The following is a 20,177-nucleotide window of genomic DNA, read 5'->3' on the forward strand; positions in this document are numbered from 1 at the left end:
TTTGTCATCCCCCCCCAAGAAAAACATGGAAGCAATTCTAATTCTACTTCATCAATAAACTGGGAAACAAAATGAAAAACATTGTAAAAATATTTTGTCATGGAGCCGTTTACACCACCTTTTTCTTACAAATCTGCTGCCAGTATAAAACTAATAAATCATATTCCTATAAAACTTCACAACAACAGCTTTATACATGAGATGTACTCTTACACCTGTAAGTAATCACTCCCAATGAAGATAAGCATTTAAACTATGAAACATACCCTTGCCATGATATCAGCACTGATGGCTTCATGTTTCTTAACAGTGGCATCCACCTGAGCCAGATTACTGCCATAGCGAGGGTCAGAAAGAACTTGGATCATTTCTTTCAAGTAGCCTTCTCGTAACACACTCTATAAAACCAAACAAGAATTCATTTAAAATGAATACGTGTAATGACAGCACAAATTAAAAGAATGAGTTATAAAATTTATCTTCCTAAGGATAATAAATTTCAGATTTAAAAATTTGTGCATGAGGAATGGAATGACCTTTGACTATTGCTCACTATATAGCAGAGATGTTGAGTAATCAATTGATACACAAATAAGAACTTTAATTCAAGGAGTAATTGAAGTTTTAGTTATCACTTTGAAGAAATAGAAGTTATGTAATTAATTCTTTGTTTGTTTGTAGATACATGACTGCAGTTCTAGTATACACTGGAATCTCCACCCCACAGTACCACAGCACACTAAAACAAAATGGTGCAACCTAGTGATGCAATGGTAGTTTGGTGGTGGTGGTGGTAGTGGTAGTGGTAGTGGTAGTGGTAGTGGTAGTAGTAGCAGCAGTCGTCATTGTCTTCTTCTTCTTCTTCTTCTTCTTCTTCTTCTTCTCCAATATCAAAGTGATGATTCCTTCATGCCTCAGGACATGTCCTATTGATCACTCCTTTCTTTCAGTCAAATTGTGTTTTGAATTCCTATTTTCCCCAGTCTGATTCAGTACCTCATTAGTTATTTGATATTCCTATTTAATTTTCAGCCTCCTTCTGTAGCATCTCATTTCAAAAGCTTCTATTCTCTTCTTGTCTAAACTGCTTATCATCCACATTTCACTTCTGTACAAGGTTACACTCTGAAAAAATACCTTCAGCTAAAACTCCCTAACACTAAAATTTATATTTGAGGTTAATACATTCCTCTTTTCAGTAATGTTTTTCCTACCATATCCAGTCTGCATTGTAAATCCTCTCTGCTTTATTGTTTGGTAATTGGTTTTTTGCATTTGAAAGGGAACAATTCCACAACAATCCATACTCAGTTGGTGAAGTGTATGACATTATATCATCATATGGCATGGTGACTGGAAGGCATAAATGCATCCAACGTCCTCAAACAAAGCAATAACAGAGAATGAAGTGGCAGACCATCTCTCTGGTTGGTTGATTGGTCGATTCAGGGGAGGGGACCAAACAGCGAGGTCATCAGTCCCATCGAATTAGGAAAAGATGGGGAAGGAAGTCGGCCGTGCTCTTTCAAAGGAACCATCATAAACTTTGTCAGTGATCAGTTTTAGATGAAGGTTACAAACAGCTAGATTTCTTGACTACTCATACCCACTGAAAAAGCCCACCAAACCAAGAGTGTAGCAGAAATGTTGCAACTGTGTCAGGTCAATCCAGACAACTTCTTTAACCCCTTAATATATTGATTTTTTTCCAAAATTATGTTCGAAACAATAATTTTTTTATTAATGAAAAACAAAAAAATGACATTGCATATAAAAATGGTGAATTACAAAATTTTTAAGATCTCCAATAATAAAAAAAAAAAATGACATTGCATACAAAAATGGTGAATTACAAAATTTTGAAGATCTCCAATAATAAAATCCCGAGTATAGTCATGCACTGGACCTTGACTAAAATATCCTGAAACTGAAGTCATTTTTTAGTTTCTGTGAAGTTATGAAGGCTAATCATATATTTCACAACAGTTTCTTGTGAACATAAATCTCGGAGGAGCTGGATGGAGCACAGTGGATATATTTATCTCATACCACTGGTTAGCATGTCACTCAACTGATGAACTGTCTCAATCTTCAGTCTCTAATGAAATAAGATCAAACTCTTCTTCACTTTCTGAGTCGCTAAATTCCATATCAAACACAGGATTATTGTAGTCAACCTTTTTGGATGCATTTCCTAAACAACAATACAGGAGAGAAGCTGAAAGTGCACATTTTGATGTTGAGTATCTGAAGCTGCAAATAGTAAAGATGATATCTAGTGGCAATCACCTCAACCACAACACGGCAGCCAGGCTACAAATGTTGAACCAGATCATCTGGTTGGGCATTTAACTATCAGTGTTGAAACACACATAAGCGGGATTTTGTTTTTCTTTGAAGGCCTGTTACTAAGTTGTCTGAGACACTAGGGACTTTAAGTTTCTGTCAAAATTATAACAAAGGGAAAACTCGGGGTTTTATGTTAAGGAGTTAAGCATCCAATCCCTATGGACACGTGCTGAGTGTATCACTGTGACACTGGGAGGAAGAAGCAAAGCAAGCAGTGGAAATACAGATACACTGCCACCAAAGACGGTTAAGAGCTAACTATCATCAGGCAAGTGTTGGTGAGTGTTTATTGGGACTGCCATGCTGTGATGGTAACAGAGTGTGCTCATAGGAGCATCACAGAAGCATACTATTGAAATATCATGTGAAGTTTATGGTAGACTGTCAAGATGAAGCTATCTAAGGGGCTGTGTTTGCTCCTTGACAACACCCCAGCTCAATCCGCAAGGGATAGCCACACATGCTACTTCTTTAGGGTACAAAAAATTGCCTCTCAGCCCAACATTCTTCATTCTCCTGACATCACTCCCAGCGACTTCTTACTCTCTCCTCTGATGGGGGAAAAAAAAAACCATCAAGTGTCAGATATTTCCAGAATGACAGTCAGGTGATTTTCCAGGTGGAAAAATTTCTGAACAACCACAATGCAGACTTTTACAACCAAGGTCTCTGCCAAGTCACTGGGAAAAAATCTGTCAGCAGAGTAATTGTAACATACTGCTAAGTTTCATGGTTGGAACTTTTTTTTTCCAAGGTGGCAATTAAAACTTTACACTCAGTAGGTTAGACTATGAACCTGCTTTCCTCTGCAGGGCATACAGCTGCATTTTCCCAACTTTGTGGCCTCACTGGGTTAGTCAAACCACAGTGTCATTGTGTCCACACTGAAGTAGTAGTAGTAGTAGTAGTAGTAGTAGAAGAAGAAGAAGAAGAAGAAGAAGAATGGAGTAGGAGGGGAATGAGGGGGAAGCAGAGAGGGTGGGATGGAGGGGACAAAGAGGAGGAAAAGGAAGAAAAGAGGAAGACAGTTCATAAGCTGAGTTGTTATATCCAACTTCTTGTTTGCAATCCTTCCTGCTTCTCAATGTCATCTTTGTATCATGATTAGTTATCTTTACTCATTCTAATGTTTCTTTAAACCCAAGATTTTCCAGTATTCCAAACGTTCGAAATTTATCAGTGGGCACAGTTGCAACATTTCTAAAGCTGACCCTCTTTCCATCTTCAAAATGCACTAGGTTTAAGACATTTTGTAGGAGTAATAGTAGTCAACAGACAGCAATATTTCTTGCCATAATCATAATGCAAACACTATATGGAATTACAGAATCAAACATTCAGACTGTAGCCAAGTGTTCACTGTAATGAATTGTCGCTAAAATTTCAAACTGTGTGCTGACCTGGAACTCTCATCCAGAGTTACCATATAGACAAATAAAACACATCCATATTTGTTAGCACCATGGGCAGTAAACATTTTCTGTCACACCTTTTACATTTAACAAGTGCGTCAGAGATATCAGAGACATTACCAGTATTGTATCAAATGCTGTGATTTGCTTAGATACTCTTCTTTTTACTGCATGTCCAACAACACAATCTAAAACACATCTGGTTCATGAAGGTCTTGTGGTTGTGTGAATGCCAAAATTACAATCAACTAATAAGACACATTTTTAGGTGATGACCTCCCAACAGGCAACAGGCACACCTAGACCACCACCATTCACAGCACCTAAAGATGACTAACTCAATCATGTAATTATTGTGCATAAAAATGGAGTATAAAGTGCATCTGTGTATTCAAAAATTGCACTGAGAATTATACTGTCCTGGAAAGTCTCTTGCTAGTATCATCAGTGACATTAACAGACATGTACTTGACTGCATGGTGCATAGAATGTAACCATTTTATCCATATTTATGTATCATTTGCATTTTACAAACATAAAAAAATCTTCTGAAAAATAACCTTTCGTTCAAACTTGTAACTGAGCTGCTCAAGTCTCTCCTGCCGCAAGAGCTCCTGGCGCAGAGCAACTTCCCTACGATGCTCAGCATGCTCTAGACCCTCCCAACTACGCTCCAAATCATGTATCAGCTGCCCATCTTGAGGAGCAAATGCAGGCTGGTTCAGAGATTTCAGTTGGGTATTGATGTGGAAATACAGAGCTTCAATTTCACTGCGTTCTTTGTACCTGAAAAAATCCAGCAAGAGTTATTGGAATAACATTTACAGCTGTTTTGCTATTCAATTAACAAATTGAAAATATTTACTATTTTCGAGAGTGGTCTGAAAAACAATAGCGACAAATGATTAATAGCAAAAAATTTCTTACAAGCTATGGTCCATAACACGTGCATTAGTAGTCTTTTCTTTGAGAGCATCTCAAAATAATTGTTTAACAGTGGTGATACTGCTACTAATGCAGTTGCCTTGCTGTGTTCCTTCAGCTGTGCCCATATGGTCTTCCTACTTATACATCTCAGGTTTTCACAGCATGGTTGATTAATGGTACACTTCTCGGTGTTCTGCCAAGTTTTTATTTCCATTTTACACACAAAATTTCAATGAGAAACACAGTTCAGCCCTTGAGGAAGACGGATGGACCAGCTGTCAAAATATTGTACATAAAGTGGAAAGAACAACTCAGCTTAACATCCGGAAGCATATCATTAATTCCTACTTACAATTTGAAGAAGGATGATTAGATTTTAACATCTCATCCATGATGAGGTCATCAGAGACCAAGCTTATGCTCTGGTGGGGAAAGGATGAGGAGGAAAGTAGGCTCTGTCCTTTCAATAAGAACCATCGTGGCATTCACATTATGTGATTAGGGAAACTATGCAAAACATAAATCAGGTTCACCTGATGAGAATTTGAATGCCACTTCTTCTGAATGAGAATCGAGAGTCTTACCACTGTTACACCTCTTTCAGTTTACACTTCAAGAATTTCTACACTATAAAATACCTAAATTTTTAACATACATTAACATATGCTAAAGAAGAGTACTAATGTAGTGTGTATGAGAGAAAAGGCTTCTATAACATTCTCTTTAGGAAAACTGATGGCGTAAAATGTTCTCTTCACAAATGCCAGTTTATTCCAGGAGTTGTTTTATCACTGGCCATAGAAATAAAAAGTATATATTCCTACCCATTTCCCCCTTACTTTATACAAGCTCACTAGATCTTGGGTGGTAGGATTCCTACTTAGACAGCTCCAGTACTATGTACTGTAGAAACTGTATTTCAACACTATCAATGCCATGCACATGATGTCCCAGATTCAAAATATGTCACCATGAAGCACAGCACATGAATGGGTGAGAAATAGACTATTTTATGTTATTTCCATTTGAACATCCCATTCACAGTTGATCCCCACTGGCAGTTGCTTTCCTGTCAGGAATGAAATTACATATTTAATCTAACTATGTTCCATTACATCCATATCAGATGAAATAACACACGAATTTTTCCTTGATTTTATTATTTTAAGAAAGTGAAAAAGAAAAGAAGTGGAAAACCGTGGCATAAATATGAAATTGAAATGAATCCTTGTCTTACTTTAATCTTTCTAAAGTATTTAGACACTAATATGCGAGTTACTTTATCCACTTCTGGAGGATATTCAGCCTGTCACAGTTTGAATTTGAATAAAGACATTTCAGAGGATAGCTATACTATTTTACTCAGAGATTGAATAAAAAAACAGATGCACAGGCAGCTAGTGACATTAAGATTTAAGAATTAATTGTGTAACACATGATGAGCTTACGACTTACGAAAAGAACACAATGTCATGCAACACACTTTATCTAATTTGCATAACAAGCTATCTGCAATGAGAAGAACTTAAGAATGAATTCAATAAACATCAATCATAGATCCTTTCTTCTGTTTGCAATGTTGTCAAACCACACAAAATAGTACAAAGAGTGAAAATTGGAAATGCGTTTTTTCTTCAGAAAAGCATTTAACTGGTTTCCCATAAATAGCCTTCTTTTGTAATGCAAGACAAATGATTTTACTGCATTATGATACCAAAAAAATAATTTAAAAATTAAATAGTAGTATAATCAACATTTTGACTTACATGACAATGAAAATTTAATCTCAAAGATTCACTTCAAAATTTCTACAATATCTTGATTGGGTACTTTTGTATACTTCAACATCTTTGGAATAAAGAAATTAGAAACTAAATTGTACCTATTTTTCTTCATCAATATTTCAGTTTAAATGATCATTTACACAAAAAGTATTTACTTCACAAAAGAAGGTAATCAGTATCTGTGTGGTATTTACAGACATACATCTTGCAGACAATTTCTTGATCAATTGAGAATTCTAAAAGCAAACTAATTTAATAACAATATTATGAAAAGGATAGTTGCTACTCACCATATAGAGAAGATACTGAGTCGCAGATAGACACAACAAAAAGACTGGCTATGTGTTGAGTAGCAACTGTTTGATTTTAAACTAATTTTATATATTTTTTCTACAATAAACTCCTATTTAAGAATGTAATAACCAAAAACTACTGTGGAAGGAAAAATTACTTTTCTACATCATCTAATAAATTTATTTTTCATTCAGTAAGGTGTGGAGCAGACAAAATCTAGCCCAGAGAATAATTTATCTTTGAGAAACCAGAATTATGTTTAAAAACAGGTAAAAATTGTTCCTTGTTAGCATCTCTTTCTACATAATTGATTGAATAAATAGATTATAAAATACAACTAATAATACATAAGATGCTGAGTTATTTTGATACTATTTTTCTCATTGAAATAGTTTATTCTTTTCACACATATTCAAAAAATTTAATTATTAAATGCTTACTTTGGTGGTTTCTCAACTGTTCTATACTGTTTGAATCTCAAGAGCTCCTTCTGAATACCTTCTAGAGAATTTGGAAAATTTCTATCTTCCAGTTCTGTTACTTTCTGTCTTATCCATTCTAGTAAATCTGTAGTGAGTTTCTCATAAAACACTTTTTTCTTATCGGCATCCATCATTTGCCCAACAATCTGTAAGCAATAAAATAATACAAGGTATGATTAATACATGTGTGTCTCTTATCATAATCAGTAAAAAGATTGTCATAAAAATGTGAGCATATATGTACTTTATATAAATGAGCTGGTCAGGTTTGAGACACATCAAGCTCCAAGAACTAAATTTTATAGGTGTCACAAAAATCTTATTGTAGCCAAGAGAACAGAAATGTAATTCTTTAATGAACAAAAACTGTACTCCCGATTATATTAAAGGGGGTGGGGGCACATGCTAATGGCACCTCTTGTGGATGCATATGCTTCATATCAATAATCTGAAAGTATTGCATCTCTGTTAGGAAAACCAAAAAAGGGGAAAAACATACAATTTTTTTAAAAAAATGATAGCTTTATCAAGAAGATTAACTAAAACAGTTGCGTTTGGTACCAATACATTCAATCAAATGCTGAATGCTGGTTAGTGACAAATGGAATAGTGAATACTAATCTTGAGCAAGAACTCACATTCGCTATTCGTCTTCCACTCTTCATTTCATTCTTCATTCTTGCAAATGTGTGGTAGTATGATGCTACATAGGTTATGATGGATTTTTCATCTGGCCTTGCCTGGTCCACATCTAAGGAAAAAACAATGATAATGTGGTAAATCTTTGGAACACTCACAATCTACAATAATTTAGTCTTAGTTCATTTTAAGTCACCTTCAGCATCCAGCAGACGTGGAATACCAAGCTCTGTGTTGGCAACATCAAACGCATTGTTAAGGTTGTCTATGTGCTTGTGGGGCTGTAGAGCAGCATAATCAATCAAATCTGGTCTGTGAGCATGAATCAGTGCATTGAAACCAAGCCCACTTCGCCATGAACCTGTAAGTTAAGAATACTGTATATTAGGTACTTATATATGTTTGGCAAGGCATCTGAAAAGAAATATTTGTTTACTGACCAGTGAAGTCTTGAATATTGACACCTGGGTAACCACTAGTCTTCCTTTGACACCAGAGGAGTAGTGCATCTTTTGCAGATTTCTTTTCACTGCTCTCATTTTCTTCATCCTGTCAAAGAAACAACAAAACAAAAATAGGTAAGCAAATTCTAAAAAATGAAATGAGCGTGTGGCATTCTTGGCTGGGAGGCCCCATCCAGGGAAGTTTGGCCACTACATGCAAGTCTTATTTCAGTTGATGCCACATTGGGTGACTTACATGCTGGTGATGAGCATGAAATCATGAGGAGGACAACACAACACCCACGAGCAGAGAAAATCTCCAGCCTGGCCAGGAATGGAACCAGGGCCCGGTACATGAGAGGCAAGCATTTAACCAATCAGTTAAGCTGGTGGACAGCAAATTCTAATAACTAAACTATGAAAAAAACCATTTGACTAGTATGCAAGAATAGTTTTACAAGGATGCTATGCAAATGTGGTTTCAAGCTTAACTTCTGGCAAATAAAGGATAAATGCAACACATCTAATCCTCATTCATTAACATTACCAGCTTAAATGTGACTAATTACAAACATAAGAAATATAATATTAAATCTAACATACCACATCTATTTCAATTTCTTGAATCTGGAAACGAAGAATAATTGTCCAGATCAGGCCAAGAATGAGTCTGGGATTTCCATCGACAATATCTTCTGCTCCAATACTTTCTAAACGAACCTAAAACAAAACAAAAAATTAAAAAGAGGAATGTTTTGAGTCTAGAAAATTCATAAATAACAATTTTTCTCTCCAGGTTGTGCCATATGCTGCACAGTTAGAACTGTTTATAACAAAATAAATAAATAATATATCAGAATTCATGGATACTGTTTTAGACAAATAATAAGGGGTCACAGGAAGTTGTCATTTGGGTAATAAAAGTCACTGAAATTGCCTTCAGTCTTTTTGTGGGCGAATTGTAAAATGCACACGTCAGCTCCTAATTCAAATGTTTTCATATTAAACTTAGATCAGGAAAGTGATGAAAAGCTTCACATACTATTAAATTAACATGTCACTTGTTTACTTCAACACAGAGTTACAAATTATTTACTTATTTAATAAAAATTTGAATTTGTTAACTATTGGTACTGTTTAGAAATACAACCACACCACATGTATCTTAAAATTAAATACTGAAACTGGCAGCAATATCTAATTGCTGGTAAATGTAGCCTGCTGTGGATATTGTCATTATTGCTTTGTTTGTTATCTATCTGGCACTAAAATGGTTACAACACTTTCACTATCCTTTTATATTAATTATCTATAATATTTTCCCAACTATATACTTCTCTAATGCTAGTTACACCATTCCACCAGATTAGTTGTTGAATTAACTACACTTTTCTTATTTTGTTTTTTTTTTTCAATCTTTTAAACTTCATCTTTAAATGACCTGGTGGAAGTGTGATACAACTGGGTTCGGAGACCAAACTGCGAGGTCATTGGTCTCATCGGATTAGGGAAGGATGGGGAAGGAAGTCGGCCATGCCCTTTTCAAAGGAACAATCCCGCCATTTGCCTGAAGAGATTTAGAGAAATCACAGAAAACCTAAATCAGGATGGCCGGATGCGGAATTGAACCGTCGTCCTCCTGAATGCAAGTCCAGTGTGCTACCCTGAGATACAATGAACAGTAGTTCATACTTGAAAATAGTAGAACTCACTCTACTATTGGGAGCATGTAAGATTATTATTATTATTTTACATAAAAGAAAACCTTAACAGTTATAACCATAGCCATTCAGTTCATAATCATAATACTCATCAAGCATTAGAGAGAGAAATAACTAAAACTCGATCTTTTTTTTTTTAATTATATAAAAATAAAGCTTTTCAACACATTATCTATGCAGGCACATGCTGACTCTCTTAAGGTCTTTAAAAATAAGGCCCAAAATTGTCTGAAAGAAAAAAACTTTTTACACTCTTTTAAAGAATTTGAAATATCTTCTAAAGTAGACCTGATTTACTAAATAACTGATAACACTGTTTCTTTGTACCTTCTTTCTATGTTTGTTTGTACCTTCTTTCTATGCTTTTTTGTCCCCTCTGGTATCTCGTCTTCTGTGTATAATGAATATGCAAAGTAACTAAATAACATTCAGCTTATATTTTACCACTAACCACACTGGGAAATTTTTGTGTATGCCATCTGTATCTTTATAATGTGAAATGTAGTAGGTAATTTAATAATTTCTAAATTGTGGGGCTTGCAGCATATATTATGTCACAGTAGTAAATTATGCGGACAACTGGAAGATAGTATGGTGCTTGATATTTTACTTTTGGATACAAGCTTATTTCAACTTTACTGCATTCATCAGTATGTCTGCAAATATTCACACACATTTATTTATTTTGCATAATATATAAATTATAGCATTTTTTTTTTTTTTTTTTTACATTTTTGATGTGCTCATGTCCTGATGTTGTAGATGTACATATATCAACCCTGAGTAAACCATTATTGCTGTCTGTAGCTCTTGGATTATTTTCAGCAACATTTTAAAATTGTTTGATAATTTGCTGTTGCGTGTATATTATAACACATTTTTTTATTATCTGACAGTTGCTGAAATTAAAGTTTGACAGCTAGTTATTTACTCAAAGATATTTATACAACATGTATGGGATAGAGTATCTCCACTGTAAGTAATATTTTATGTCAAGCAGTTACTGTGGGACTGAATATTAATTATAATCATGAAAATGATTTAAAAAATTAAGTATCATGTCATTCATTATCCAGAAAGTAAACAGAATTGCCCATTACAGGATCATCAAAGAATGTATTGCCAACTTATCCCATCATTACATAGAATTGTTACAGGATAAGTACAGTGAGGTGTTTTCAGATGATGATGATGATGATGATGATGATGTCCTACAAGAATCAGTGTCCTGTGGTTTTAGATCCCAAACAGTTTGCTCATTTCTGCGATAAGAACATCCAGGGCATTCGTGGAGAAGAGACAGGATTAAAATGTAATGTACAGTTCAATCCTGTTTTCATACACATATGAGGAAGTTCATGACATTAACCTTCTTAATTTCTCTGTCACAACCGCTGCGTAATCTGTAAACCTGATGCAAGCCTTGCAAGTTAGTCATATTTGTTTTTCTGTACATAGTTTTTTTGCACTGACTTGCGTCAGGAGATATTTATGTACTTTTTATACATCTATACAACAGTGGGATGACAAAATATTATGCGCAGAGCTCCTTCAACATTCCAGTTACGTTCCTCAAAAGATTTTCAGTTTATTTCAGAACGTGGGGGGGAAAAAGGACAAGCGCGGCTCGTTTGTTTTGAAGGACACAGCAAGCGGGAAGCGTTGTTCTGCGGTCAAGGTCACATCTGATCACTCCCAAACGCCCGCCTAAAACGGTACTGACGACAGCATGCAGGAGCCACGCTTTTCAGCTCGTGTTAGTCCTCATCAATTAGTTTTTGTTTATAGAGGGTAAGTCACGGCTGTTGTAAAATGCATCGATTACGTGCTTCGGAATATTGCGCATGCAGTTCATATGACTGTTTAAACACACTATTAATGCGTAATGTAGTTTAACATGCAACTGCGTCATTGGAAAATTCGCGCAATGAATTTTAGTTACCAAATACATTAATTTCTTCTTCAAAAAACATACTTTACGCAGTCGTCATTTTCTCATCAGATTTCCGACAGCGTACGATCAACAACGGCGTGAAAATCCGCTGTGACGTATGAAGGCTCAGCCCTATTAACCGTCATCACTAGACATTAAAACTCTAAGATAGCATTGTGGACCACTTTGCCATTAATGTGCTATCTGGGGTACAGTGAATTTTTTTTTCCCTCATAAGTACGTACGTATTGCCTAACAGAACGCGAAAACGTCGAAAACATTGTGGGCACGGCATGTGAGTTTCTCTGTTCTCGTATATGGGTACAGTTAGTATGTGCCCTTAGTTACTTGCTCGGGTCATAGTTGGTGGAAAGTGTTTCTTCCATAGTCATGCCCAACATAAATTATGATCTTAAGGCTCTCGGGATAGCTACGAATAATATGAACCGCAAATCCAATCCTCGCAGAGATCCACCAAAAGGCACATGGCAAAAAGAATGTTTTCCTACGTGCAGAGGAAAAAATAATGTATAATCGTGATAGCTGAGTTGCCTAAGCACTGGAACTCGCATTCGCGAGGCAGGCTGTAGCAGTGTTTGCAACTACGCTAGAGAAAGAGACTCGGCGAGGGTCTACTTTCAGCGACATATCATCCACGTTGGTTGCGAAACCACAGTAGCTCTGGCAGAGCCCCGTTATTGCAAATGAGTTCACGCAAATTCATTTTTTTTAACATACAAAAATACTTTTTTGGCCTGCCCCAGCTCGTAAACCATCTACCAATTTATTTCTAGTGTTAACTGTATTATGATTACCAACATTTATCGTCTTTTTGCCAGTTATAAATATCTAGTGATATCCTTGTGCCAGCTGTATTGTTGAGACCCATTAACCCGCTCTAACATTTCATTGGCCTTAGGTAACGTTTTTATTTCTATCATCATTTCTGTTTGTGATTTTTTTTAGTGTAAATGAAGCTCCAATAAAATTCTAACCCTGTGGCTAAATTTTATCCGAATCCGTTGTTACCGTTAGATCACTCGCAGATTATAAACTGTGCACGTAGGAGGAGTCTTCTTTCCAGCAGTCAATCTTGTCTAGCAGAGATGTTCACTTTGCTGCACATGGAATGCGGATTTAATAGTTGACCTTAAAGGAGCAGTAAATGGCAGTAACTTCGTGAAAACGAACTTTCATTTATCAAAATAGACGTAGTTCAATTCAACTATTTTCATTAAGACAGCACAGTAACAGAGCTTCCTACATTAAAAGAAATCCGTAAAAGGCGTTTCGAGGAACGTCCCACTGACGCTACTCTTCGTCAGAAGTGTTCCAATCACCGAACTCAACCTTTGCATTGAATAAAACGTGCAGGATGTGGCGTCGGAACCGGATCTCCACCTTTACGCGCAGGCAGTCCCTGCGAGCACGCCAACAAGAGCGACTCAAAGCTGCAGCTAGCCGCGACCTCTTTCGGTAGTCACCGTTCTAGCGTTGGTTCGGTCTGTCAGTAACATGTCTTCGGTTAACTTCAATGAGAAAGAAGTGCTTGCGGAAGCTAGAGACGGAAGCGAGTGCCCCTCCGGCAAACGCGGTTAACCTGGTACATATACTTGTTAGAGCACATAACCAAGTGCGGAGTATGAATGCAAAATACAGGTTCTATAAAGTGTACTCGCTGAACTCGTCACGCTTAGCTGACATGAAAGTCCAACCTGATGACAATACTACAAGTTTTCTTCGTCAGGAAAGCAAGTAACTATCGAAGGCATGGCGGGAAACTACGTATTGTTTAATGGAGTCTCTGCGACTAGAATCACGTCAGCGTCAGCAAATATATGGCGCACAGCCTCTTTGTTTTCACCACGATGTAAAATAATATTGCGTATACTTCCCTGTAGTCTGTCGGTACCAAGTATCTGCTTCTTCGTATTGCTGAACACGTATCCTATGTATCTGTTCAAATTATTAACGTGCAGTCCAATTTTCACAAAATTTTCGGTGGCGTAACTATAACAGATATCCTGGATACATAACTCGCAATTCCCCAGAGTGCGCACTTGATAACGAGAGACCACAGAGATAGATTTATGATTTGAAATCGCGATGAAAATACAGTATGTGCACGGCGTAAAATGTTTCTCCAGAAGCATTTGATCGTGGTATACATCAGTCTATAGTTAGGGGGAGGGAGGGGGGGGGGGAGAGTGAGGGGGAGAGAGAGACAGCGAGAGAGAGAGAGAGAGAGAGAGAGAGAGAGAGAGAGAGAGAGAGAGAAAGGGAGATGCTGGGATGTTATGTACGGCGTTAACTCACCTTCGTGTGCAAGAAGGCGAGAGATTTGTTGACGTTCTCCACTTTGTGCACGCGCATTTTGCCGTTGTTGGGTTTGCCGAGCTTCTCACCAGAGATTATTTCCAGCAACTTCAGCAGCTTCTTCCCATCCGCCAAATCGGTAAATAGATCGTCCACTTCCATTCTTGCCTGTCACAAAATAAACACAATCACACATCTGCTATTATAAAAAAATAAAATATAAGGTCACGTGCGTTTACAAGTGAGACAATTGGTTGCTACGAATTACGGTACTAGGAAATTAAAAAAAATGGTTCAAATGGCTCTGAGCACTATGGGACTCAACTGCTGTGGTCATAAGTCCCCTAGAACTTAGAACTACTTAAACCTAACTAACCTAAGGACATCACACACATCCATGCCCGAGGCAGGATTCGAACCTGCGACCGTAGCGGTCGTGCGGTTCCAGACTGAAGCGCCTTTAACCGCGCGGCCACTCCGGCCGGCACTAGGAAATCACAAATAAAATTTTACGTGTGTTGGAGGTACTCTTCCAACGTAAAGCCGTAGATAATCCAGAAATCTCTAAGTATGCTGAGTCATCTACGTAAAATTTAAGTCCCTGATTGCGAATCTTTTATCAGTAGCTGAATCTCTTCTCATTTCACAACAGGTTGACTTCAAACCTGGCAAAATTTTTCATCAATAAACTCTCAACTTAATACAATAAACTGAGGGTTGTTTACAAGAACATACCACAGGAACAGTTTTTGTGTAGATAGCTACAGTGTATTATATAGCCCTCTTGAAAGAACTATAGAAAACGACAGTATTCCTGATACTAAAACTTCAAGAGGCTAGTTTGAAAAGCGTGTCTGCACTGACGCTATCTGAAGGCTAGCGCTTTTTTACTTAAAGCAGCTGATGTCGCTAAACGGTAGCATTAACCTATGGTACTCCCGTACACTGGAACTTCTGACGAGATAGGCAAGACAAAGCGATCAGGATGGGGTATTACATTGTATACCGTCTCACTCGCAAGGATAAGAGAGAACTTTGTAATAGCTGCAAATATTTTGTTGATTCTGAAGAGCAGCGCAGAATATGACTACATCAAAACACTGTGTTGCAACTTCCTAGCAGATTAAATCTACAATCCAGACCGAGACTCGAACCCGAAACCTTGCCATCCGCGGCAAGACTCTTCCAGACTGAATTATCCGGGCACGACTCACGATCTCCCTCATTGCTTCACTTCTGCTAATACCTCTACCTCTCTCCTACTTTCAAAACTCAACCCAAGTCCTTCTGCAACGTTTCGGAACTAGTACTACCGGCAGAAAGGATATGGAGAGGAACAGGTTATTCACAGCTTAACCCTGTGTGTCAACATAAAAAATTAATTTTAAAATTTTTCGCAAAATTTATCTTTATTACCCTAATGAGCAACGAATAGAAGGTGAAATTGATACAAAGTCGACAATCAGTTGTTTTAAATTTGTGATTTCACTCTAGAATCACGGACAAAGTTTTCAACCACCCATCATTTCATGAGATATATTTGAAAGCCATTTCGCATTATTCCTTGACACAATCCCACAGCTCGAAACTGCTGTGAACTCATAACGCCTAAACAAATTCTAGTCCTAAAGAACAAGCAAAACTGGGCCTAAAATTTAATAAATTTATATCAAAAGTACATACAGTTCCAGTGGTTTCATTTCGAAAGCACTAATAACAGCAGTCCTCCACACCCAATTTTACATTACAATAACTTTACACATACATGATTTAACGATCATTAATTTTTTTAAAAAAAATCACATGTCACAAGCTCCTACAATCAAGTAGCATCATCTCCGCGCCGACTGTTGCACTGGACGCTATGAGTGGCTGCTTCAGTTCACTATATACGTTCACTACATACGTAGAAGTACCTCATTGTACCACTAGATGCATCTCTCTCGCAGTATCATCGGTGGTTTCACACGAAAGGCACTGGTGCTTAAAAAATAATTAATAAAATGGTAGTTTCAGGCGAAAACCACCGGTATTCAAAAGGTTAAGGAATTGTTTCCACAATGAATCTCACTTTGCAGCGGAGTGCACGTTGTTTTGAAACTTCCTAGCAAATAAAAACCGTGTATCGATGCGGGACTCTAACCTAGAAGCTGTCTTCCGTGAACGCACGACACACCACTGGCCCCCACAATTTCACTTCTGCCAGTACCTCTTACCTACTTTCAAACTTCACAAGCAGGGTTACGGGTATTCTTACGGAAGTGTTGGGGCGTAGCGCCATACATCACTCCAACAGAAATCTTGCGATACATAATAGCCGCCGCGTGACCACTACGGTCGCAGGTCCGAATCCTGCCTCGGCCATGGATGTGTGTGATGTCCTTAGGTTAGTTAGGTTTAAGTAGTTCTAAGTTCTAGGGGACTGATGACCTAAGAAGTTAAGTCCCATAGTGCTCAGAGCCATTTGAACCATAATAGCCGCGCCGCCACGGTGTCAACGCGGGTAGCTTGACAGAAGGTAGACCTACCATAACGCAGTTCAAGAAAAGCTCTCCATGTAACATTACAATATGATGTGGCCTATCTACCTAGACTGTAATGGCGCAGCTTGCTTTTTGTCAGTCAGCCAGTTCACCACTCATGACAGTAACTGATTATCTACCGATGCTGACTTTTATACCAGCGCACTGCACTGTTGAATGTCGTTTATTTTCAGGTGAGGTAACAAGCAAAATATCACATTTACAGTTCGTAGCACGTGAAGTATCTCAGTTTTCCATGAGAACATGAGCCAAGAACGTCAACTTAAAACATATAAATGCCAACACCACTAGACGCATGGAAACGAGAGTGTGTTTATGCTTTGCGAAACTGCCGCTTGACTTAGGGCGTGAAAGCGAAGACGTAAAGTGCCTGCCGGAAAATTTGGTTGAGAGCACCTCGATGATGTTAATGAGTTCCCAGCAATATCCTGTCCTTGTTTATGGGAAGCCATGACAAAGTTAAGGACTTCACTGTGTATGCACGCATTATTATTCTGTTGCACATAGAAATGTCAGATTTCAGGAAGATGTAAAATACATGTTCTGAAACCCTGTCACTAATGAGTTTGTTAGCCTGATATCTGACAGTATACACACAGAGAACGCGTGTTAATCACACCTAACTCCTTTCCTTCACGATTTTCAGCTGAACCACGGAGCAACAGAAACAATTAACAACATTCAACAGAGTTTTGGATCTGACACAGTAAACGAATGAACCCTATAGCTGTGTAATGGTGCACAGGTGTTTTTCATAAAATTATAAACTGATTAACGATGTTAAGTCCTGCGGCCATGAGTGAAATTGAGCCCGAACAAGAAGAGGTCTAAACGGGTCATCATCATGAAGTAGCACGGCTCAAAGTTACACATGTCCCACTAAGAGAGAGACTAACATTATTGAGTGTGTAGCCAACTTCTAACACCGCAAAAACCCATTTTTGCGTCTTTCATCGACGAAAGAGATACGCATACAGAGCGATCCAAGTCACATTTAAAGGAGCAATGTACGTACTCAAACAACTTGGGTATTATCCTGGGCAAGGCTCTGACACATACGCAGCAATGTGCCGACACCAGGAAAGCCAGTGACACTAATAGTTGTCGGCTCAAACTCGGATGTTTAACTACAAGTGGTAAAAGCAACAGGTTTGGCAATTTGCTACTCTTGCTATGGATAAGCATTTCGCAGATGGTACAAATCCGCTAACGCTAACCAAGTTTACGTCACACACGACAAAACATACAGAGTCATCACCAGCTGCCTCAAACTTCCTCCCACATAGTATTTACCACCTGGCTGGAATAGCTCCATCGACAATTCCACGGGAGACAACTGCCCACCAATAGAGAGCGAAACAGTCCACTTGTGAACAACACCCACTATACGGCTACCCTAAGGTTAAAACAAAGAAATAGCTTCCGCAAAGTAACCGTGGACTACGAACATCAAACTCAGTGGAATGGCGTCAACTTCAAAATGATCATTACTGGCTGGAACTATCAGAGTAACTAGTGGCCGCCATCTCAAAACCGACGAAGTCTGGAAATCCTTCAACATACCGCGAACAGGAATATAAAGTTCAAAGCAGAGCTCCTAAATCTGGGATATCCAGTACCACCTAAATTCCACAACTGTGACATCCAGGCAGCCTAACACGTGTGTTCCTGCCCTGATTGCTCCACTAAAGTGCAGCATCGAGCACCTCTTGACCAACAATTCATAATGCAATAGACGTAGTCTGCTTCTGGCCTAAAAAGCTATATCACTTGTAAAAATTGCAACAACTTGAAGGAATGAATTCAATTCAGGGCGATTAGAACACTGTTCCGACATTTAATCATTAAGACTGCAGAGAGATAGCAAGATAGCATACATGTCGGCTCAAAAGCAGATTGCGTGACTTACAAAACGCTCACAAAGGGAAGAACCGTCAAACGAAGTCACAATACGAAAGCAAATGCCAGTAATTCTCATCGACGTCAAACAGCGCAACATTAGCGTTCAGATGACGTGCGCCAGTTAGTGCTGGTGATAGCTATAACCTCCTTCATATTTTAGACTTTAAGCTACCCTAATTCAGACAGAACCAGCCATTACAATAAATACGTGCTATCGACTTCGCTTTATTCATGAAATCGGCTTGTGATTACCAACGATGCAAAATGATCGGACTCGGGAAAATGATCTTGTCACACTGTGACATTTTGGTTGGTGCAGTGTCAATGCCGCTAAAACAGTTGGAAGAGGGTAATATGCAACAATGAGCGAGTACTGGATCGTACAGTGAGGCCACAGCAGACAGTAAGTAACCACCATCTAGCGCGCATCGCCGTGTGGGATAGCACAGATCGTCCGGCCCCAGTGGAGGCTCTAAGTGTACACCTGTTGGCGTCTACGGGTCCACGCTGTCTGCTGATTTCGTTTTTGTGACATATACGCCATGGGGTTGATTTCCAGTGTCCAGAAACAACAAGCGGCTCACACTACAATGGGCATTTGAACGTCGAAACTGGCACAAGGTACTGAGTGGCACTTTCTAACAAGTACCGCAGTGATGGCACCATCTACTTCCGCGACGACCGCAATCTTGCAGGCAGCATGTTTTAGCCGTGTAACTGAGAATCTCAAATATAGCAGTTTGGAGTGCTCACGTGTAAAACATGTAAACCATATTTATTAATGACTATCTGAATACAAATCGATGCATCACGCTGGTTTAAGAGCTCGAGATACCAGCCCACGTTCAGGCAACTCTGAATGCCCTGTTTCTACTATAGAACACTGCCCAGCTACATGAGGCGGCTTTTATAAGGACACAACGTGCCTCGCTGATTTACATGTCCGCACGTTCTCCCGACTTATCTGGGACATAACTGGTCGGCAACTTGTTCTTCACCGTTCCCAATGACCACTGCTGATGTTCTGTGAACTGCTGTACAAACAGGGTGGAAATGGGTTCCTCAGGAACATATCCTACTATGATTCTATGTCTCAGCGTTTAGACGCTATGGTTGCAGCACGTAGGGTGTTCACCACATATTGCATTTTTGAAATCAAAGATCACGTACCGTAATGCCAGTCATTTCTATATTGACGTGTACCTAATCTGTGATTTGAAATTCATTTAAATCATATATTGTCCTTGACATAATTTTCAAGAACCTTAGTATTCTCAAGGAAAGATTTCTGTGCCGTGTGCGAATGAACATACTTTACAGCAGTAGTGCATTTCTGTAATTGAGGTGTATCATTTATACCGATGCGCCAAAACATTATGACCACCGACCACAGCGCGTCACGTGACGCGGTAAGCAAAATACGAGGGGCGTT

The 20,177-nt window shown here is 38.4% G+C and overlaps 1 protein-coding gene across 1 annotated transcript in view; it reads right to left on the minus strand.

Annotated features, from left to right (window-relative positions):
• Nucleotides 1–20,177, minus strand: part of LOC126470328 (spectrin beta chain, non-erythrocytic 2) — a 304,767-nt gene that overhangs the window by 192,540 nt on the left and 92,050 nt on the right. Inside the window, exons 3-10 of the mRNA XM_050098113.1 lie at nucleotides 14,301–14,468; nucleotides 8,934–9,050; nucleotides 8,328–8,436; nucleotides 8,084–8,248; nucleotides 7,887–7,999; nucleotides 7,207–7,394; nucleotides 4,322–4,547; nucleotides 267–398 (exon numbers count right to left, since the gene is read on the minus strand). Of these exons, the coding sequence (XP_049954070.1) occupies nucleotides 267–398; nucleotides 4,322–4,547; nucleotides 7,207–7,394; nucleotides 7,887–7,999; nucleotides 8,084–8,248; nucleotides 8,328–8,436; nucleotides 8,934–9,050; nucleotides 14,301–14,468 (1,218 nt within the window). The remainder of the gene's footprint in view (nucleotides 1–266; nucleotides 399–4,321; nucleotides 4,548–7,206; nucleotides 7,395–7,886; nucleotides 8,000–8,083; nucleotides 8,249–8,327; nucleotides 8,437–8,933; nucleotides 9,051–14,300; nucleotides 14,469–20,177) is intronic.

This window comes from Schistocerca serialis, chromosome 3, assembly GCF_023864345.2.
Source record: "Schistocerca serialis cubense isolate TAMUIC-IGC-003099 chromosome 3, iqSchSeri2.2, whole genome shotgun sequence".
In the NCBI taxonomy this organism is placed as follows: domain Eukaryota; kingdom Metazoa; phylum Arthropoda; class Insecta; order Orthoptera; family Acrididae; genus Schistocerca; species Schistocerca serialis.